Source organism: Falco biarmicus, chromosome 2, assembly GCF_023638135.1.
Source record: "Falco biarmicus isolate bFalBia1 chromosome 2, bFalBia1.pri, whole genome shotgun sequence".
Classification (NCBI taxonomy): Eukaryota; Metazoa; Chordata; class Aves; order Falconiformes; family Falconidae; genus Falco; species Falco biarmicus.
The window spans coordinates 82,599,578-82,623,426 of record NC_079289.1 but is presented as its reverse complement, the minus strand read 5'-3'; the positions used below and the strand labels follow the sequence as shown (position 1 = coordinate 82,623,426).

At 40.1% G+C, this 23,849-nt stretch overlaps 1 protein-coding gene and 1 long non-coding RNA gene across 17 annotated transcripts in view; one reads left to right on the top strand and one right to left on the bottom strand.

Annotated features, from left to right (window-relative positions):
* Positions 1-10,769: 10,769 nt before the first annotated feature.
* Positions 10,770-12,324, top strand: LOC130145071 (uncharacterized). The gene is made up of 2 exons (XR_008820361.1): positions 10,770-10,826; positions 11,453-12,324. It is a non-coding gene; the product is annotated as an uncharacterized LOC130145071 (long non-coding RNA).
* Positions 11,585-23,849, bottom strand: part of CASK (calcium/calmodulin dependent serine protein kinase) — a 226,511-nt gene continuing 214,246 nt past the window's right edge. For 9 of the 16 annotated variants that reach the window (XM_056329530.1, XM_056329528.1, XM_056329535.1 and 6 more), the window contains 3 exons: positions 21,463-21,665; positions 19,177-19,260; positions 11,585-13,009 (listed from right to left, as the gene is read on the bottom strand). In XM_056329530.1, the coding sequence (XP_056185505.1) occupies positions 12,833-13,009; positions 19,177-19,260; positions 21,463-21,665 (464 nt within the window). In that variant the 3' untranslated portion in view covers positions 11,585-12,832. Of the gene's footprint in view, positions 13,010-16,851; positions 16,879-19,176; positions 19,261-21,462; positions 21,666-23,849 lie in introns of all 16 variants that reach the window. The other 7 variants (XM_056329526.1, XM_056329525.1, XM_056329529.1 and 4 more) reach the window with 1 other exon arrangement.

Below are 23,849 nucleotides of genomic sequence, written 5' to 3'. Positions count from 1 at the left end.
TCTCTTGGGGCAAGAGAGCAGCAGAGGGGAGAAGTCAGGAGTGCAAGGAGTGCTTCATCACTGCTCAGGGCCACATCACCTGTCATGCTTCCTGATGCTGCTCCCACAGGAGCACACGGACATAAAAGCACCATGGCACAGTTGCACTCACATCCTCCAGTGCCTGGCTCTCCACGAGCTGGTGAGGGCAGACCCCTGATTGTAGAGGAATGAAGCTGGGTTAATTAACAATATACAGCTGTGGGCTGGCTTCAGGGGAGGTGGGTTGGCTGATGTGGATAAGGTACAGGTGTGGCTGGTTCCCGCTAAGTAGTTAAATAGCTCTAAGGGGCAGGGAAGAGGAGCAGTTAATGAAGAGAGGCCTGGAGGAAGCAGGAGGAGGAAAGAGAGGGCCCTGGAGGTAGGTGAGACAAGGAGAAAGATGCAGCAGAAGCAAGAAGCGGGGTAGACTGGCCTGAAGAAAGCATGAACAGTAGATGAATTATTGAAACCTTGTGGGGGTTTGGTGACTGTGCTGGGGCAGGGCATGGGAACTACTTATTGAAGTTAATCTAGTATGGGGTGGTAAAAGCCTTGTTGCAGCTGGCTAGTTTTGAGAATGCTGTGACCTGATGGCCTGACAGTGATGGGGAGAGCATTAAATTAGTATTCATGTAGGTGTCTTTCAGCTGAAGCACTGTGATTCTGTGCATGGGGGAGGATGTTGTTCTAGCCCTCCCCCATGATATCCTTGCAGTGGGGACCTAGGTTACAAAAACATTGCCCTGCACAGACTCCGCATCCCTGTCCTAGGTCAGACAGATGCTGGGGTAAGGAGCTGGTAAGAAACCTTCAAAGATATTTTTTTGGTAGATCAGTTGGTTTTGATTGCATTGACTGCCTGTAATCTGGAAGGCAGAGGAAATGGTTAAAAACTTATGCCAAACTGGTGTCTGTATGGAGTAACTACAAATGTTTCCAGCAAAGCCCCATCTGGGAGGGTGATGCAGGTGCTCTTCAGCCCTGCCCTCAGCATGAGGTGCCAGGAATTTACTCAAAGCAGTGGGGAGGGATGGTCGTGAGTTGCCTAGTGCCAGGACATACCTCCTGACTGAAGTTTATTCAGAGAGCTGGTGTACCCAGACCAAAGCATCTGAGATCCTGGGGAAGGCAACTTGTTTAATGTATGGTACTTGTTCATACAGCGCTCTTCACTGGTGCAACTGGGTTTTATGCTTTATCACAGTTGCTATGAATTTAAAAGGGAGAAGTGGTCAAAGTAAATAGAAAAAAAATTATTTGATTTTATATATCATCTCTTGGCCTCAGAATTCTGTCCCTGTGTTGCATTCCTCAGGGTTGTACTTGGTGTTTAACATGAATGCTGTTATGCTGCTTTTTTCTACCTTAAATTTACAGCTACTGCAGTAACCTCCTGTGAAGTGTAGCTATTGGCTATCTTGCTTATCTTGTGGTGTCTTACATTGTTTTTCTGCTTTGGAAAAGGATGTAAAGTCCAGGGCAAGAGGAAACACTCTAAATAAAGATAACCTTATTTAGAAAGGCAGCAGATGCTGGCCAGCTGAGGCTTGGAAGCTTCATTGCTAATTTTAAAGTGGCTTGTTATGTATTTTAGCTAACTCTTGTCTTTACAACATCTTGCTGTGAGCTCTTAAAAAGATTATATCTTGATTTGTTGAGTTTTCCCCCGATAACTTTTTTGTGGTCACAAATGCAAGAGGAACAAAATCAACTGAGTTGAAGTTTCTTATTCCAGAAAATTGCTGTTCTTCCTTTGGAGTATGCAAAGCCTTGCAAGAAAATAGCTTGTAATTATCACTGCTGCCCCAGTGTGAGCTTCAGAAGACAAGGCTAGGTTGGGTAAGGGTTAAAAAATGTTAGTACATGAAGCTTTTGTAGAGTCAAAGTATTGGTTTGTTGCACAAACACTAATAATATTGGCCCTTCCTTTCCCCTCACCCAAATCTGTTTGGACTCCACAGGTCTCTACAATCAATCAGCTGCAGTGACCTTTAAAACAGTTTTAAAAGAGCTTTATGGAAAATGCTAACCATGGAATAAAGACCATGAAAAATAATAAAAAAAGCATCACAAGTATTACTTTAAAGAAAAACACATAGCTAATTTTTAAGCATAACAAAATAATATTGAAAATGCATAAGGTCTAAGAAGCAACTGTGTCAGATGCTACCAAGCTGTTGGACATGCTTTAGATTTTACATGATGAGGAAGCATCTACAGGTAAAAACCTAAATATGCACAAGATCAGCACCAAAAGATCTCTTTGTCTTGGGGCAAAGCTGGTCTTTTAAACTCTAATATAAAGATGAATACAAATATGGCAAATAGATATTGCTGGACAGAGGAGATCTCGCCCAAAGCCTGATTTTGTTGACTGTGGTTAGTTGAACCAGTCTGATCTTGTGCTCTGTGGTTAGTTTTAGCCTTGAATGTGAAAAGTTCATTATTTCTGCAGTTTTTCTCACCTTTGACCTTCACCACATCCCTTGATTTTTTTTTTAATTGTGCTTCCCTCTTCATATATCTCTTTCTTCTAAGGACTGATTTAGAATTAACTCTTAACTTGTACAGCATAATTCTTATATTCTCTATGAAGAATCCCAAGGCACTTTACAAAGACCTGAAACTTCTGTTATCTTTACTGTACTCACCCATCCTACAGTTTACTTTACGTGCATATCCTATTTATTTGCTTTTTGGACTAACAGCTAATTACACTTGTGCTTGTTCAGTATCTAAGATGGGGGGGGGTTTTGATCTGCGACAGGAACTTCTTGATGTAGCTGTAGGTTTACAATGAGACAGGCTTAAGGTGTCCTTCTGCCCCTGTCTTGTTTCCCCCACCCTCCTTTCCTCAATTACAACTTGTTCCTCTTCTGAGCCAAAACTGGCCCGTGCCCTCATTGCACTGCTGCAGCTGGGCTGGCCATGCTTGAAACTGCACCACCGAGATGTCCCAGTTAAAAACAACAGCTGCCCCCTCCCTCTTCTTTTGATGGTTAGGAGCTCAACTATTTCCCCTAAGTTGTTGTGACCCAGGTTGGGCATAAGTGGGTTAAACTGGGGATAATAAGAAGGAAATTGCTATATCTGAAGGGGGGACAAGCGAAGTTGGAAAGCTGATGCTCAATTGCTGGCTTGCACCATATGATTTGCTCATGCTGGCATGGATCTGGTGCAAAGGTACAGGGAGAAGTGTTGATTTTTTCAGGACCCAAATAAATAACATTTAAGAGTTTAAGAATCACTTCAGCTGAATAGACCCTATGCTATAGTTTAAGACACACCATAAAAATGTTCTCAATCTAGGACTTCTGTCATCAGCTGTACTTGGTGCAAACAGCTTTTTTTGAAGTTGATATCATTGCAGCTTGTTTGCCTCCTTCCAAATGCCCCCTGAAGCAATATCTGAACAGCCTCTAAGTTGGTTACTTCTGTGCTTTAATTAAAATGATGAGCAACAAGTAAACATCTAACAACTGATACAGTAGTATAGCATTTCAGCAGCCACATGGACACAAACCTCACAAGTCTGAGAACCTTGCCTCTGAGCGTTGTGGAGAGGGCTGTGCCAGTGGCTGTTAACCCCTGGAGATGGGTGAGCAGTTGTGGAGGAAGCAAAGTGGGGGGCTGGGAGCAGCCACGGCTCCCTCCACACTGTGGGCTGGCTCCTGCACCCTGTCTGGGGAGCTGCCTTGCCTCCCCCGTAATCCCTGCTCCTCACAGCCCTCCTGGAGCAGGGGGTGGGGGGCAGGCAGCGAAATACAGGCAGCAAAGTCTGGGTCCAGCAGGTGTTTGCTCTCACTCTGGATGGGTGAGATGGGATTATGCAGGGAACTGTGTAGGACATGCCTGTAGCCGAGAGGACATGGACTGTGGGCATTAATTTTTGAATAATGGTTTTATTTTTCCAGTTTCTATTTTGCTTAGACTGAGGGCTAACTCCCGGGTACAGGGACACAGTAGGGAGGATAGGTCTACGGAGGCTTGGGTGTTGTGAGAGCAGACAAGGGACCCAGCAAGGTTCCCTTGCTGCAAGCAAGGAGGCACTGAGCACATGGTGGGGTGAGGATCTGCTGGACTCACAGCAAACTGTGTCATGCAGGCAAGTGTAAAAATACATGTAGCTTAGTGGGGTTTTACTTCTGGGTTTTTGATGAAAACGAAGCTGAGTGTACAGTACCAGGAGTAGGCAAATGTGATAAATCAGTAAGAAAGGACAACTAGCTGTGCATATAAATTGAGATGGAGCTGGCAGTAGCAATTCCTCACCATGCTGAATGATTATGTCTCAATGTGCTGTGACAATAAGATATATATCAGACACTATGTGGACAGGCGCATTTTTGAAGTATGAGACTGACAAAGAGTCAGAAGACAAAGTATAGAAATAAATTATAAACTTGCAATCAGACGAAGCTTGTTGTAAATATCTGTGCTGAAAACAGGTGACTGATTATTTTAACAGGCAAAAAGTAGCACTGAAATTTGTGGATGCAGAATTTTTTTAGGCCAGTAAAGCTTAAAGTAGGTTTTGATGAATTCAAATTTACTTGAAAGTCAGGTGATTTGGAGGAATGTGATAGATAAACAGATGTTGACATATGTAAGGTAATACATATCTGAAGGCACAACCTGGACTGCTCACAGGCATGGCTGGGCTCTTGGGGGAAGAAAGACCTGAGAATTGCTGGGAAGGGCTGGTAGATCAACTGACATAAACTAAACAAAATGCTGTAACAGACTGGGACAGGAGGAATAGCAAATATGCAATAGACTATTATGCCTTTTAGTAGGACATTCTGATCTGGAATATGTGCAGCTTATGTTTTGACACCTCAGAAAAAACACAGCAGAAATAAAGCTTGGTGACAGAAGTAAATGAGACAAATCATGGAACTAAGATTTCTCATTAGCCAGGACTGAAAAGATTGGCTTTGTTTAGAAGGAGAAACCTAGAAAGTCTTGTGGGAGCTATGAAACTCCCTTCGTCTCCCTTGAAAGCATCTGAGCAAGCTCGTTAATCAGTGCTGCACAGACAAACTAATGATCACAAATTCTAGGGACGAGTGAGACATCTCTGCTCTGTGCCACAGGGTGCAACGACCTTCACCAGAGGATCCCTAGGGTGTGGAGGTTCACTTTGATTCATGGGGCTTTTCTACTTTCTTCTTCCTAGCTGTCCCTTCTAGGAGTGGAACTGGGTTTCCCTGTTCTTGGCTCGGACCTTGTCTGTGGTGGGTCCTGTAGCAACTTCTGACAACCATTATAACCCAGTTTCAACTGCGGATGCTGTGACACCTGAGGTCCAGCTTAGGACACATCTGGCCCAAGGTTAGAAATGCACAGAAGGTGATCCCACTCCCAAGGCCCTGTGTCAACTGTTTGTCCATCAGGACTGTAAAATTTGCTAATCTAGTCATATTGATGCATCTGAATCTAATTTAATCATTAATTAATATTGTTCAATCCTCACTGAGAGAGTAAACAAGCATAACAGACCACCAACTGGTTTTAGTTAAGTAATGACATATGAAATGTCTGCTGTTACTACACTAGCATAAACAAGTTTGCTTACCCCTCAGTGCGACGGCTGAAACAGTGTTAGGAATACAGGTTTCAAATAGAATTAACTTTGTAGCTCCATTCAAAGACACTGGACCTTTGTAAGAGTGCTGTTTGGGTGAGAAAGGAGGTGACAGAAGAGCAGGGACAACATCCTAGTTAGCTACATGCTGCTCTCACAATGGGTTAAAAATCCCATCTCAGGAGGGATTCAGAAGACAGGCCGCAACCAGAAGCTCTGGCTGAAATTTTGTTTCCAGAGTTCCCCACTGGCCCCCAAGTTCCCTCTTGTAAGGATGGTTGGCCTTAACCCAGGCTCTCCCCACTCCTTCTGAAGCTTTGTATGCAATGCTTGGTGCACCTGCCTTGAGCTGGCTGCTGGCACAGGAATGAATTTCTCTTTACACAACCAGTTCACAGGACAATGATCTGAGTATGTGTGTGGGTTTTTTTTTTAAAAATGAAACGTACTTTAGTGGATTTCCAGTCACTCTGTTTTCATTCTAATCTTCTCTCACTTTATTTAGTGTAGGTAGGTGTTTTGATCATTTACTTTGCCCTCAATTCCCCCAGACACCTCATCTTCTCTTTCTAAAAGACATATTCCTTTCCCTTAGTTGTCTTCTACTTACTAGGTCCTGACTAAACACAGGAATACAAGATACAAGCCCCTGTGATATTCCAATATAATGGTATAATTCTAATAGACTTTTATTACAAAATTAAACATAAGACTATTTTAATACCATAGATTAAATATAAAATGTATTTTTATGATAAAAACTATAATAGAAAATTGTTATGTTATATTATGTTAGTGGTGATGCTACAGGTTGAGCAAGTTGAAAGTGATGCTTAGCGAAGGGGATCTGGACTTCCTAGACCGCCCTTTATAAAAAAAAAAAAAAGCTACTGGAATGGGCTAGTAGCCACCAACACAGCAAATACTCTGGGCTAGATACAATGTTTCCAAAATCTCCTTAGGTATCTAAATTGTTGAATTTAGTGAAAAACGACTGAGCTTTTAAAATACTTCATTTCTGTGTCAGCCTGGGATGGATTCTTCAGCATTCAGTACTATGTGCTATAACACTGTTGTAAGCTGTAACATTTACCACTGATGAAGATAAAATATTCTATGAAACTATTAATTGATCTCTTCCCTCCTCCACACCTCCCTATGTTTAATACAGAGATGAATCTTCAAAGACCTTTTGTAAAAAGGATACCAAGTAATACAGAGGGGTAAGACAGGTTTGCCAGCTGCTAGAAAAACACACCTTAAAACCAAGTTTCTGAGTGTGATGCCACTCACTCCTCTTCCCCCCCATCACACAAAGATGGACCCAAGTATAAGAATTCTACTACTTTGCATCTATTTAAGTTTCTTTTCATACATTCAATGAATTAGTCCCATAGCAGATCTGGGCATGGGTTGATGCTATGGAGTTTTCCCTACTGTTCTGTGTCTCTTTTAAAAGCCTGGTCACACTTTTGATATATTCCCTGATTTAACTGTGACATTTAGCACAATCCATATGTTATCCCTGCTATTTTCAGGACTTGCCCCACCACCATGACCATCTTGCAAAAAACAGTGAAGGTGAAGACTCCGTCTGGATGGTCCACCATACAGAAAAAGACCCATGTTTCAGTATCAAGATGAGTTACACTTAAACCCAAGCAAATTCCTCCCTTCCCCGTGGGTATTTCCTTTACGCAGATAGAAAAATTAGCTGTTGTGTGGGATATGAAGGCATGGACCCCAAGTGAGATCCCCCATTGCATACATGAGTGCTAGTTAGACACAATTGCTTATCCACCCAAGTTCTGCTCTGGAACATACCTACATGCAGCAAAGCACCTTTGCAACCAGTTCACACTCCACCAAGCTGTTCCTCCATGCTCATCTGAGGAGACATCTTCTTCCCTGATACTTAAGTTGTGGAAGGCTTTGGGCATGCCCCTCATTGCAGAGAGGTGTGCACATAATTAATTTGCAGGTGAGCTCAGAGCCAGATTTAGTGCTAGTTGCTCCTTTGCTACATTTTAAAGGCATAACCACTCTGCAACAGAGCACCCAGGAAATGAACATAAGCCTTTTCTCAGAAAGGGCCCTTACACTGTTGCTACTGATAAGGGAAAATTTGCAATTGCTTTGCTAATATGCAACATGAACTCTTTTAAGGATACAGTGTGGATTGTTTAGTTATCTTCCACAACACAAAACCAGGCTCAAATTGCATATTAATTATATGAACATATGGTAGATATGTAGCTAAATTTTAATTTGCTTGTTACTGATCTTCCCATGGAAGTTGTTAAGAAGAAATACAGCAGAATGCATGGACATATATATATATACACACCCTTCCTTTATTTTTTTCTTAGAAAGGTTAAGACTACATGAAAAATGATAAAATCTTCTGTCTAAAATCTTAACTGAGATTACAGCTGCAGGAAACTTATTTCCAAGGTAAGAATTAATTATTTATGTAAGGTACAGGTCTAGGGAAGAGCCTTTAAAAGCCTTTTAACCCTGAGGCTAAATCGTAAGAGGTCAAAACACTTCTGTACTTGCTTCAGTCCAGCTTTCACAGGATTGAGCAGAAGACTGCTAAAAGACACTTAAGAGGAAAGAAGTAAAAATTACTGTAGGTGCACTGTGTGTATCAGCAAATGAAAAAAACCCCGCATGGTAACCATTCAAAGGGGAACTGGCTTTGTATTTTTTGTGTAGCATTACCAAAAAGAGACACTCTTCTAACTTAAGCTTGTGTACTCATCCTTCATCATATGCACACCATGCACAATCATTCAGAAGTTACTTCTGCCCTGCTTGCCTACGATATATTTCCTGTTGTGCAGATATTTTAATTTATATGCGACAACTTGGCATAATGTGTATCAGTCTCCTTGCTAAGAGTTACGGGTATCTTTTAGCTCATTAAAAGTGGTGAAAAAACTAGTCTGAGACACAGGGTTATTAAGAAAATGAATATGCTTTACATAATGAAACCAGACTTTTGTGGTGTCTGCTTCAGCTCATGTTCTGTCCATTTATCTTCTAAAAACATGACTCTTACTCAAGTCAGTTGAGAAATGTACTTTTCCTGTAGTTTTCACAAATCCTCTTCTACAAAGTATTTTAAAGCCTGAAACTGAGTTCTAACTGCCTTCATTAAAGATGTTGAGAACTAATTGCAGTGGAACAGAATGGGACCACAACTGTTCGCACCAAATATTTCAATCTAGATTTGCAAAAAACAATGTGAGCTGTGGTAGCATTTCCAAGATTTTGTTTAAATAATGCCACTCTGAATAATTTCCTTAGGTAAAAGAATAAAAAATTAAGAAATAATGAAGTTGGTCTACACATTCCTAATGGCTCTAGTATCCAGTTCTTGAAGTACACATACCAGTTCAATGCTGCTCAAGCTGTAACATCTCATCTTCTGCATTGCCCTTTCAAAATCAACTGAGTAAACTCGCTCATCAAGTTTCTGAAGCAGGTAGCGATATTTTCATTTAGAGCCTAGTGGCACAGCATCTTTTTTGAACCAAATAAAATAAAACCAAAACAAATGCTGAAACACATGGAAAAATTCAGTTTTGTTGATGAGATTAAAAATGTCTGTCTGATTTGCAATAGTGGCATACTGTGGGTTGCATGACAGCGGCTGGGATTGTCTAAACTAGGTTACCATTTCCATGCAATAATCTTACCACTCTGAGACATTGAATAACCTAGTGTACTTTTATTAAGTAAATGGAAGCAGATGTTAATGAACATTTATTGGACCAACTTAACACCTTGAAATCACAGGCATCAGTCAGACTGAGAGGCAGCATACTGGTAAGATCAAGTTTTCTTTACAAATCTATGAGCCCCTGTACAAAAATAAAGTATAAAAGGGGCAAACAGAAATATTTGTTTCTTCCCAATCCCAGGGCTATTTCTGAGGTCACATTCAGCATAAATTTAGAGAAGTCCAAGAGGCACTCTAAATTATGCAGTGATATTTACAGTACTAGGATGACCCTTCTCCAGTTGGAGATTGAAAGAAAAAAAATCATTAATATTAGCTCTGCACCTGCATGAGTCTTCCCTATGCAAGTGAAGCTTCCAGCTGAATTTACGGCAGCCTTTTGCCCTCTACGTACCACACAAATACCAGATGCACCAGAAGGGTTTGGGCAGGGCAGGAGGTGTGGATCGGGCAGACCGAGGAGTCCTGGGCTTGCTCTGTGTTTCCTGGGACTGTGCTGAAACTGCTTCATGGAGCTCACTGGGCTGTGTGGTTCAGCTGTACTTAAAGCCTAGGGGGGTTTCCAAGTTAATCTTTTGCTACTGAAGGCTCCTACAAGGAAAACAGTCTGTGGTAAAGAGGAGGCAGGACAGTATGCTGACTGATGGGCTTTACAGTTTTTGTCTCTCGATAAAAGGCTATACAGTGAGAATAAAAGAAACAAAACTCTCCAAGTTAGTCTTTCTACTGTGTAGTATTAACTGAATGGTAGGACCATTTAAGAAAAGCCTATTAGTTACATTAAATCACTACTTACTGTCATCTACATAAGGCAGAAGTACCCTCATGGGCCTTGAGTTTTCTTTCCTTACAGGCTGGATACACAGAAACTCCAAGAAATTCACATTGAGTCAAAAGTGTGTAGTCAAAACATTTATGGTGGACTAGACCCAAATTATCAAAATTACTTTACCTGTTTAATGTCATAAACATTTGAGATGAAGAATGTGTCACTGAAGTCAGACACCAATGCTTATCAGAGAAGTAGTTTGTACTTCTAACATCAGAAACACTCCACTGCTTGAGTTTTGGTAGGTCTTCCCATCTTTGTGCTTTACTGGGAAAAGAGGTAGTTCTGAGGGAGAATGAACTTGCCCCTCTGATGCGCTCAGCTGGTGTGTAATACTGCTGCTGCAACAGCTGATCTACACAACACCTGCTAGGGTTCATCTAGAACTAAAATAACACGGCACGGCTACTTGAAAAATCACCTCTTACTCAATAGTTCACACCTATCCCCCTGTTCAGGGACTAAATTCAAAACAAGATGAGCAGCTACTATTACTCTGATAGGTTCCCTCTACTTGCTGGCTTGCTTTCGCGAGGCCCACACAGATAGTTTCTCATCAGTTTGTTTCCAGCACTCCACAAACTACAAACTCAAGGGACTGGGTTGCAGTCACACAACTGTGATTCCAGCTGTAAGTGTAAGTGGGTTCCACAGGTGGATCACTCTCCCTCCTGCACTGCTGGGTGCAGGCTGCTCTGCTGTGACTGCTGCAGGAAATAAACTCCTTGCCTGACCTGGCTAGCTGGGCCTAGATTTCACCTAAGGATTTTAGAAGAATAGAGATTTGACTGTCCGACTTGCAGTAGGAGTAGGCAGGAGAGAACCAGCAACCTATGTACTTCATCATAGTTACCCCTATGGTAAAGGTTTGCATGTGAGAACCTTTTCTGATTACATGTGCAGTGGTCCCAAACAACTGGAACAGCCCATGGATCAGTCACAGCTGACGGTTCAACTCTGAGGATAAATCCTTTGAGAATACTGTATCATTTTAATCTAAACACTAAACTTCATACTATACAACAGCACAGCCAACTAAGCTTTGAAAATAAAGGGCTTGAAGGAACACTGTATTTCTGACACCTAAAAAGAGGTGGCAATGCTTGCTTCTGTTAACTGTTTTCAGAATGAAATGCAAACCACCTGGGCCAGCGAGACCATGAAGAAGGAAAACAAAACAGCAGATCAGCATGTGGTTAGATTTTCTTACTTGGCTCTGCTCTAATTCTAAATTAGTTGAATGTGTGCTGGTACAGGCGGAGCAGAGCCCTGGAACTGATGACAGGCTGTGCCCCCACAAGGGCCTTCCCTTAACTGGCTTTAAGAAACCTTTTCTCACTGCATGAGTCACTGATTTGTTCTTGAAACTCCCTGCAATGAAATGAAGGACCCAAAAGCATTTAATTGTTGAACACATAAAAGGAAGTATATTTAAAATAAAAAAAATTGGTCAGACTGTAGAGTCAATTACCATTTTTAAAGGAATTTACAGGGCTGTTGTAGATGAGTCTTTTGGAATAGTCAGTTTATCGCAGTGCCTAAACTGGTTTCTTCATTGCACAGTATTTTCTTTTAAAATGTGTGCATTTTTAAACAATTACATACATATTAAAAATCAGCATTTCTTTGCTTAAACTTAATTAAAACGTTAATACTCTCAGACAACACAGATCTGAAATGGTGAAACCAGTAATTGCCCCCTCCCACCTTACAACAAATTAAATTGAGACAAAATTACAAACACATTTCACTACATGATTATTATTAATAAAAATCAGTTTGGTTTTTTTTTTTTTTTATAAAGTTGCCCAAAATGCAAGGGATGTGCATAGGTTTACAACTCAGTCAGAATAATATTTTACTTTATTCCCTTGGGTACGTGTTCCCATGAACGGAATGTACTTTGCTGTAGATTACAGGTTTTATCAACACAGATACACCAACGGCATGAACGCTTGCGACTGTCCACATGCATTAAGAGTCAAGACCCAATTTCAAATTTCTAAAAGTTTTACAGAGTTCTTCAAAGAGACAGTATCACATTATCTGGATGTTACACAAAAGTACTTAAAAACACTATCCTAGGAAAAAAAAAGCAAAAAAAGGCCTTTAAAATTAATGAATTTGTTTCGTAACCACTAGACTAATTACTTCAAATAAATAAAGGAAAGCAAAGTATTCCAATCCATAAAATCAGACTCTAAAAAGAATGTAGTGTTCCACCCCCAAGGTAAGGTAACAGAATCATATTATTATTACTATTAAAATAGATTATAGAAAGCAGCATCTATTTTGTGCAGTTTTTAGGGGCCCTTGAAATAAAAAGCTATGATTTCCAAAAATATAACATTCCAAAGGACTGAATAATACATATATTTAAAGATACATTTTATTAAAGTTGAGGAGAAATGATTAAAAAAAGATACTGTCTCTTTAAATTAGCATTTAATTTTTTTCCCCCTCCTCCTATCTATTCGGACATGACAATAATTATATTTTAGGTCACACTACATCTAGGTAGTCTCTAGGGGCCAAGACCTGTTGATACAAGGTCAATAACGAAGAGGTTTTCCATGTATGAGGTGGTTCCCAGTAATGACAGATTTTTAATTTTTAATTTTTTTTCCTCAATTCTCTCGTGATCGGTCTAGTAGACCCAGGAGACCGGGACCCACTGTGAGGCTGTACACACAAGCTCGATGGCTTCCTCCAGGTGCCTGATAGTTTCATCAATTTCATTGTTGATAATTGTTAGGTCAAAGTAGTGTGCATATGTTCTCTGTAAGATTTCAGACTCCTTCTGCAGGCGCTGAAGAGATTCATCCTGTTCAGCAGTCAGAAAAGAAAATGGGAGAGAGAGAAGTTGGATCCTTTTGTACTCTTCTACAACGGATTTCTAACCATTGCTTATAGAGAAGGAAAAGGGCAAAAAACAGGCCTTGGGGAGGCCCAGGCAGTTTAGATCCCCCACCTAAATCTATGGAAACCACAGAGGAGAACTGGCACAATTTCTCTCTTGAAGCTGACACTCAAACAGCGCTCAGTTATTGACATTACTTGAGACAAAACACAAGCCTAGCAATAAAAGGCAAGGCAGAGGATGGAAGCTTAGAAAAGCAGTACAGACATGAGCAACAGAGACCATATACGAATAAAACGTACGAAGTGCACAAATACGAGCTATTGGGCCTACGGCCAGGTAAGAACATGAGAAACAGGAGAGGGCATATTGTCAGGGATCAGCTGTTGCTGGATTTGGTAATGATTTCAGTCTTCTGGGTCTACTTCCTTTGGTTCAGTCCTCTGGGTCTACCCATTTACTGACAAGGAAGTTCTCATTCCGCGTTACCCTGTAGTTCCCGTTTCAGAGCATTTCCAGCATCTCCGAGTGTGAGCTCCTGAAGATGAGCCATGCAGCCCACCCTCCAGAAGGGCCAGCCACAGCAGGCTGATGCTCTCCATGGCTTTGTGCCAAATGTCCTTACAGAACCAAGTGCATCCCACTTTGCGGGTGTGCTGCGGGACTCTGCACAGCCAGCAACGCCACAGCGACAGGCTTGGTTAGCGAGGTCTGCCCTTCTGAGAGAGCAGGATTGCAAAAGGCTCTTCTTTCTAGGGCTCTGCAGCAATTACAAGTTTGGATACCCTTCCTGCAAATTCCCGTAGAAATTAAAAAATAGTAACTGGCTGCTTTCAGGAACCTTGAAATAGCCACAGGAAAGTAATCAAGTCCTTCCTGTCCCACAGATTTGGGGTGGAGATGGGGCAAAATTACACATGAACACTATAGACTCCTACTGCTCTGTAGTATCTATCTATAGGGTCACCCTAATTATCAGTCAACTGGGATACACTTTATCATGACAAGAGTTTTAGGCTGCAGGAAATACAGGCACAGTACCGATAGCTGTTTTCACAGGAAATTATTCTGGGAACAGAATTTTATCCAGCTAGTAAGAGACTCCTTTCCTCCCCTTTACCCAGCTAGTAAGAGACTCCTTTCCTCCCCTTTTTTTCTGTTTAAACTTCCCAAGTATTTGTAATGATGGTGACAAGTTGCTGTAGAACAGTGGCTTTCAGGTCCTCTGTAGGGAAGAATCTGTGCTGAGACAGTTCTCCTTCCCTGTAGCAACAAAACCAGCCACTTCTGGAGAAGTTCTGTACCAAAGTTACAGTTCTACTTCTCCCCTGAAGCTGCAGCCTCAAATGAAGGGGGGATGTCGCCTTCACTTGATAATCACTACAAATTTCATTCAAAGTTAGACAAATATTCCTCACGTGCTTCTGCACAAGGGATGCTCCTTGTATGAACCATTATGCATCTAGAACTTCCACAGAAAACACCAGTGCATGCAAATTTAATTTATGCTATTAACAAATTGGGCAATATGGATCAATACTAATATTAAATATTTTTGTGGAGCATTTCAAATGGCCCAGTGTCTTTAAGCCAAAATCTTTGTTAGGTAAACTGTCAACTTCTCATAGATTCCAAAAGAGACATCAATTCATATCAGCAGAGGATATAAACTTTTCTGCTTAAATTAACCTACAAACGAAAAGAATTCATACTTGCCAAGCAGAATATTTTCAGTGATTTAAACATCTCTAGCTAAAGGTTAATTTTATATTTACAGCCAGTCTTACCAAAATCATATCGCACCTTTAAAAGTTTTAATCTCATGTCACAAAGCTAATAGTACCTGAAAAACCCCCGTGAGGCCTTAGAACTGTTAAGTCATATTTAGCTTTTTAAATGCTATTCAGATTTCCCAAGTGTCATCTTTACCTACAAGTATAAGAATAAATTTTTCTCAGTAAAGCATCTATCTTACTGTGACTGACAATAAAAATCTGAAAACCTTAGATCTATCTCATCTTAAAACAAACAATGGTAGGCAGAGAAGTATGAATGCTAATATTTACCTTGTACACATAGATGTCACAAAACTAAGTGTTTCAAAAATTCATTAAATTTTAATGTTTTCCTGACTTAGCTTCTCCTAAAGCCAACTTTACTGGGATCAAAGTGTATTTTGGAATATCTAATTTCTTAGCCTGTTGGAAATGTAAAACATTATTTCTATCATATAATTTTAGGGGCAGTAATAAGTCTGGGACAGGCCACTGGAGCAGTTTTCAAATACATTCAAACCTTCTCAAGCTCTGCAAAAAGAAAAAAGCTTACAGTTCTTGACTGACCAGATTTCACCTGTTTTTCTGATAAGAGTATCTATTTGTACATTCAAAACCATGCCAGACTTGGCCAAGTGTTTCTTCTGTGTCTATAAGTCTTAAATACCAAAATTCCCACTTCCTCAAAATTTTTGCTGTAGGAAGTTCCTCTCCATTTCTCTAAGATTTCTTAATTAAAGTTTGAATAGTGAACATCCCAGCTCATTCTCGAAGATCTCTCTAGCAGTTGGGCTCTCAATAGTGTCAAGAAAAAGGATATTTATCAAAATGTTCAGGTACCCGCAGCCAGACAAATGAATGGGCACAACTTCAGTCATTTCACATTTAGGAGCAGAACATCTGTCTTTCCTTCTTCCCTCAGCTCTCTGCAATATGCATTTTACACAGGTCTAGTTGCAGCGCGTTCACTACGGGAACAGACTTTTTCTTTCCCATCACTAGAATTCAGTTCACTTTCCTAATCTTCTCTCCTTCTCCACCATAGCTGGGACAGGAAGGAGTGAAACATGACTTTTACTCATGAAATCTCTCCCATGTGCATAACAGCTGCCAGTGATACTTTTGGTCTCTGAAGGCTGGGTTTTTTGGCCTTAAAGTAGATAAAGACAATAGCTGCCACTTGTGACAGTCAAAGCACAGCCTAAAAAATTACTAATACTCCCTCCTAAGGCTGTGAACAATGTATACACACCATCCAGGCCTTTGACAATTTTGCTCTGACAGAAATTCTCCTCAGTTTAAACAGCTGTCAGACTGCAAACTTCTGAAGAAAAATTCCTTTTATTGTTTGGCTGTAGGAAGGGAGGAAGCATAGCTAAAATCCAGAAGAATTTGGCTCAGTGACTATTTACACATCTCAATAAAGATCTAGATCAAAAAAGTGGAGCCTGTCAACTCCTCTGCTGCTGTCTGGGCATTGGGAGGTGGAAAACAGCTGGAGGAAAGAGGAACTACTCCCACGTTTCCTGATATGCTCTCTCCTCTCTCTGTTTTAGCACAGCAATAATCTGATTTAAGTTTCCCTTGTGATTAGACAGGTGGGTACGCTCTGGGAGATTTCCTATATGATGTAAATTGGTTTTGCATTTTGCGGAATTGCTCATAGTGCACTGCTATACTCAGTTGGAACGTGTAATATTTTGTCTCCTAACTCTTGCTGTGTGGTCCTCGATTATTGAGATAGTTTGTGTGGTCCACAATAGGCTAAAGTGTCTCAAGAGAGACACTTTTAAGATCAGGCCTCTGCACTGATTTTATCACGAAGTTCAGATGTTCAGCTGTAAGAGTAGAAATTTTGCGCTCTAGTTTCTTTTTACTAGCAGATAATTTTGGTGCAGACATCTGAAGTCATTATTACATTAAATTTTTATTCCAATGGTGAAAGTAATGTTGAACGGGAACGAGCATATCTACATTCTAGAACTACTGAAATAACCAGGACTACCTTGTCAGCCCCTAGCTGGTACTTACAGGCAATTTTCTGCACCATTTTGGCAGCTATGTACAATTAGTACGAATGCAGGAAAATGAAAAGAAAAGCAAAGATGAAATTTAAGAAAACATAAGGGAGGAAAAAAGGAGAGTCATTTACAGAAGTGTCTCAAAAAGCGTTAAGTAAAATAAAAAAAGCAGGATACGAGGATAAACAGAAAGGGATATTCATTACGCAAATGAACTTTTTCAAAAGGAAGAATGAAGGGGAAATATGAAACACACACTCCACCCTTTGCTGCCTCGCAGGTTGCTAACACACAGACGATTTGTGTATCTCCCTTCATGCAGCCCAATAAACCTTTGAAAATAGGATCCTGTATTCGAGTAAAGTCTGTTGCTGTTACTATTTCCTGCCCCTCCCTTTCCTTAAGTTTAATTGATTCAGAAATTAGCACACTTTAAAAGTGAAGTTCAGTGATCAAGTGCCTGAGTGAAACCCTCCATGCACAGAGACTTCAGTCACAAGAGCATAAAATAAAGACATAGTCTTACAGCACAAATGCAAGTATTTACAATACGGTACTTCTACTAATATTTCTTTGGCATGAACAAATACTTCCCCACTGCTGCTATAAAAACTACATTTCTGTCCTCATCCCAGCGTACCACGGGAAAACATTTTCTCCCTCATATGAACTGTCCCAGATGTCTCTGCATTATAGCCTACAGCTGGAAGATTAAAAGTTAAATACCACTGGCAGATGAGTGAGGCCAAGGAAGACTATTTGGGAGCTGAGACACAGGTATGGAGGCAACAAACCCAGGCAATTACATAATTACACAGGGTACTTGGCTGCCTGAGTGCTGCTGCAAGCACAATGCTTGCTTGCCACATCCTAAGAATGATTCTAATTATTTTTAAGTGATGCCATCCCATTTGCCTGCACAAAGGCAAATTCAGTATAGAATACAAAACACTAGCATTTTCTCAAGATTGTACTGATTTACAGCGTATGCCAACACCAGCAGTTAGACAAACTGTCACTTCACTAACACTGTAAATTGTGATGCTCTGAGAGATCTTCGTCTGTACGCTTGTGACGTTTACCAGTTAGGGTATGGGTCCATAAGACACAGTGAAATGACATCACTTACTGCTGTGAAACTTAAAAGATCTAAAAGATACTTCATCTCCATCCCATCTCTCTTCCTGGCTATATGGTTTCACTACTTGTTCTGGTTGGCATTGGTGCTTGTCAGAGCCTATGTGAGCTGCTTGAAAACTGACAAAAATCCAATTTAGAGCTAAAGTAGCTTATTAAAAGATCTGGTAAGTGCCATAGTGAGTGCAGACTGGCAGTACATGTCCCAGAAGCAAGTTAATCGCTCCCTTCAGCAACAGCGAACTAGTAGAATGCCTCTGCTGCCAGTATAACTGCAGCTCAAGGCCAGTATGTTTCAGTCTTCACTTGCTATTTCCATAATCATTCAGGGTATTTGCATTTACATATGTTTGTCTTGTTCCTTATTTTCCTGCAAGCCTCTGCAGTAATATCATAGTTTCATACTTTTGATACTGTAATTACATTTCTATAGAAACAGGCTGTAGAGACAGGGCTTCTGACTATTTTTGCGTGACCAAGGAGGCATCTAGGAGATTTGGAACAGATTCATGGTCAAATCCAATTGATTAAATACCTTAATATGGTTTCAAAAAGGCTGAGCAGATAAAGTGTATAAATACTGTCTGCCCTGTTGTGAGCTAAATCCAGAATTGCTTGATACCATCTTTGAAATCAGTAGCAATCTGCAGAGCAGATACTCTATAAAAACTAAGTAGGAAATTCAGAATGTAGACCTGCATGAACACTTAACATTATTCCACAAGCAATTACCCACTTAGCCAAAGCTCCAAATTCTTAGAGAACAGTCTTTGAAATTAATGGGTCTATTTCTGATATAATTTGCTGTATAGAAAAAATACTAAAGATAAAGGTGGAATGACCGCACAGTCACACACACCCATTTCTTCAGTTCAGGCTAGCTGTAACCTAGTGCTAGCATTGCAACTTGTAATTGAGTAATTGTGCTAATGATCTGCTGAGGGTTTGGAAATAGGGAACGAAACAAAAGATGTATTTTTAGAATATATCATATGGATCCTCCAACTTGTAGTTCATAGTTTCAATTAGAAAAATCAGTTAATAACCAATTAATACATCTCGATCAACTTAATGCTACCATACAACTGTCTTTCTGCCTCTCCATTTACAAAGAAACAATTAAAGAGTCTTATCTGCATATCTGAATCTCATCCTTAATGCTGTGTCTGATAAGACATTAGATTGCAACACGTCATACCTCATTAATGCCTGGGGTAATAGTAGGTGCAGCAATAAAAACAACAAAAGGAGCAAACTCTGCAGTTCTCAGGACCTTCAATGCCTAGGTGAAAAAAAATCAGATACTTTAGAAGAATCTCCCAACAATCAACGTGAAATAAGGTAAGTCACACAAGCAAAAGATACAAAATCAAGATTTGCCACCACTGGTATTTGTTTTTAACTGATCTGGAGTCAAGACCTTAGTAATACAGACACTTCACTTTTTGCATTATTTTACATTTTTGGTGGTCAAACTGTGTATCTATCCTTAATTAAAGTGAGTTTTCATGACAATGAAAGCTTTAGCATCTTCAGAGAGGCTCTTCCCATACATTCTCAGAGTGCAGAATTCTGTCTGCATTTAAACTGAATGATTAACACCAGGTAAAAAAATCAGTCATGCCATAAACAGGGGAAGGAGCCAACTGTATTTTAGAATAAATATTGATTAGAGTATCATTTTTGTCTGACTTTTTCTACCTACTAACGGTTTTTTATTACTATTTTCTGAAACAAATGAAAATGTGATGTGAGGGGTTCAAAGTTTTTAAAAAGTAAGCACAGTGAAGTGTTCGTAAAGTGAGCGTAACACTAATTCAGTACATGCAGCACCAATCCCCTGAACCAAGTCTATGCAAAAGAAAAGAGTTTTCATTAAAAAGTTGACTTAGTCATAATTTACTGAGTAACACACAGAACTGCCATACGTGAAACTTTGGTACAGATTCCAGCTCGACTGAATTGCAGAACATCAAGTAAACACACCTCAGCTGAACTCAAATGGATAGACAAGATAAAGCAAGACTATTAAAGGTCAGTCTTTTTTTGCTCCTTCCACTTCCTGTCTTCTCCGAAGTTTTTTATTAAGAAAAAAACCCCAGAAACACCAACCCACAATCCACTCTTATTCCAAGCTAAAGAGGTTTTAATCTCCCCTGCTTCAAACCCACCTATATATATAATCTTTGCCAACCTCCTCCAAATAAGAGATATACCCGATACGTGAAAGTCAAGAAAACTCACATAACTAAGAGTACCCAAGGGAAAACTGGCAAGTGGTATAAGATAACTAGGAATAAGTTCACAAACAGGCTGTCCTTATTGAGCTGAGATGGATGCATAAGGGTACTGGTTAAGAAAGAGGTTCGCTAGACACGTGCTGGAGGAACTGTAGCAAAGGTGGCTGTTATGATATGTAAATATATTCCAGTAAAGATTAAAATGGCTTCTGAGAATTGTAATGCTTCTGAATAATGCAAGTTGAAAAGGTTTATCAAGCGAGTTTGCTTTCAACAGCTGTTCCATTTCCATTTGAACTAACTATAAATACTGCTCTCCCTGAAACCTTTAAGTGTGTTTTTTTATTTTTCAGAACAGCATCACACTGGCATACTATGTGAACTGTCCTAAATAATTTAGTCAGGTATCTTTTTTCTGTTATGAAATTCTGAAAGAATTTGAACTTCTTGAATCCATTCACAAAGAAGAAAGATGGCAGCAAATTTAAACAGATAACACTGTTTCCTCCCATTTCCTTAAATCCGCTAGAATAATATAAACATCATGTTTGCCCATATTCATGTTGTTCCACTTACCAAAACACATCCCTGTGAACTGGAAGTCATGACTACATGGATGTTTCAAAGGAAATGTATTGAGTTTTCCACTGAAGATTTAATATAATGGATGAACAACCTATAATTTTTTCCTTCCTGCCCTCCTCTGTAAAGTGTAACACCGCAACACAGAAAGGAGTTTATAAAGTAACAACACTGATCTGGTCATTGTGCAAATAGGACCAATATCGGTGATTGACCCCAAAAGCTTCTGACCATGCTCAATAGTGTTATGGAGCCAAGAGTCTGTTAGGAACAAGATTACACTCTAATATAGCAGCAAAGAAAAATTTTTGAAAATAGCGAAACATTACTCCTGGCAGGCAATGAAAATAACTTGTTTTGATACATTTCACTGGACATGAAGCTAATACAGTAAAACGTTTCATGGAAAGTAGATTTTTCAAGCTACAGTGGTTGCATACCAAACTAAATGATGAATTTGTTTTTGCTCTATTTCTTCTAACAAGATGATTATTAGAATTCCACTTTACAGACTGATACCTTGGTGTTCCAGGGAGTTTTGTTCCACATTACTGTATGCATTACTTATCTAGTGTGCAATCAATAAAAATAAATATATCTCAATAAAATAAGGTTGAACAATTTGTGATGAGTCCCACTTTCCTATACGTCTAATTAGTTACCTGAGGCTCTACATCAAGTATTGCAATTAGTCCCTGCTCATGGATCTTTCGTATTGTTTCCAGTTTTGTCCCATACATTGCATCCTCATGGCTGCCATATTCCAAATATTCATTGTTTGATATATCCTGCATCATTTGGTCATGAGATACAAAGTAGTAATTTTTCCCATTTTCTTCATCTTTCTTTGGAGGTCGGGTTGTGTCTAAAAATACAAAATACAAAACACTTTTAGTACAAAAGCAATATTAAACTTATATGTGGCTTTTTGTTTGGTTTATCAATACTTATTGACTGAATGACGACCTGTCAAATAACATACAGAACAATGAAGCACAAGCTTGAGGCAGGCAGAATGACAGGGGCTGGGAAAAGCAGGAATCTGGGGGATGCATGTTGGGAAAAGTGGAGATGAAGGGATGTGGAAAAGGTAAAAATCAAAACATAACAGAGGAAGAACTGAAGGTCATAAATAACCTTTACCTGGTCAAGACTATGAGACTCTATCAGCTGCTTTCAACAGCAAAGGCCAGATCTTACGGTTTTTAGAGTTTCTAAACAATTCAGTTAACATCTCCATTCTACCCCAGGGGCCAGTAATGGGCCGAATCCTGTTCAACATCTTCCTTAGTGATCTGGGTGATGGGGCAGAGTGTACACTGAGCAAGGATGCCAATGATACACAACTGGGAGGAGTGGCCAATACACCCGAGGGTCATGCTGCCACGTCCGGACGGACCTTGACAGGCTGGAGAAACAGGTTGACAGGAACCTCATGAAATTCAGCAAGGGGAAGTGCCAAGTACTACGCCTGGGGAGGAACAACCCCATGCACCAGTACATGCTGGGGGCTGACCAGTTGGGAAGCAAGTCTCCAGAAAAGGTCTTGTGGAGGGCCCTGGTTAACACTCAGTTGAACACGAGCCAGCAATGTGCCCTTGTGGTTAAAGAAGGCCTAAAGTATCCTGGGCTGCATTAGACAAAAGTATTGGCAGCAGGTGGAGTGAAGTGATTTTTCCCTCTATTCAGCACTGGTGAGGCCACACCTGGAGTGCTGTGCCCAGTTCTGGGCTCCTCGGTACAAGAGAGACATGGATATACTGGATAGAGTCCAGTGAAGGGGCACTAAGGAACTGAAGCATCTCTCCTATGAGGAAAGGCGGGGAGATCTGACACTGTTCAGCCTGGAGAAGACAAGACTCGGGGGGATCTCATCAATGAGTAAAAATATCTACAGTGAAGGTGTAAAGAAGGAACCAGTCTCTTATCGGTGATACTCAATGACAGGACAAGAGGTAACGGGCACACACTGAAACATGGGAGCTTCCGTCTGAATGCAAGGAAACTTGTTCACTGTGAGGATAACTAAGCACTGGAATAGACTGCTCAGACAGGTGGTGGAGTCTCCATCCTTGGAGATACTCAAAAGCCACATGGACATGGTCCTTGGCAAACTGGCTGTAGGTGGCCCTGCTTGAGCAGGAGGGTTGGACCAGATGATCTCCAGAGGTAGGGATCTCAACCATTCTGTGATTCTGTATGCCATCTGTTCCTCTTTTCCCCACAGGCATGCTGATATCCACTTGCTTCTCTCTCTTCTAATATCCCCTCACAAATTGATTTACTCTCATATTTTTCCACTATCATATTTATGTTGGTGACATATCTGAAACACATCTCTTCCCAATCTGATTCCGTATCTTCCAACAACCCTATCATAACTTCAAAGAAAGTATCAAAAAATTGAACTCATCTTCTATTTTTAATTATACCTATTACTGTTCTGAGGATTAATTAGCAATCTTCTGAGGATTAATTAGCATATTTCAAAGATGAAAAGTTCTATATAAATATTATAGATCATAGTTATTATTTTAAGGAATTCAAGAACAATGGATTATATAAACCATATAATATCACTATGCTACTCACTGATGCCCTAGGCCTACTGAACTTACATACTTTTAGAGTTCCCCAAAATTCTCTTCTTTTGTAAAAAATTTCTGTATTTTCCTATTTTTACTTAAATTCCTATGAGGTTTTCTGCTTCTAAGTTTAAAAAGTGGGTGAGGACCTGATTACTTGTGGTCAAGATTGATGAAAACTAATTAGCAATAACATATTTTTCAAATACATTGCTTCTGCAGTGGTAAAAGATGCATGGCCTACTAATCCTTTTAATTAACCACCACTGTGTGTGACAGGAACTTTATGATCAGGTTTTCAGCAGGAAGATAATTTCTTCATAAAGCATTCCCCAAAAGTCCACATCCAACACAAGGCCTATCTCAAAAGCTACCTACTCCTACCACGGTTTTGTGAAAGAATGCAGAAACAAACATCCCTGAGAGTTGGAGAGAATAGATTTAATTACCTAGAGTCAGCTGAA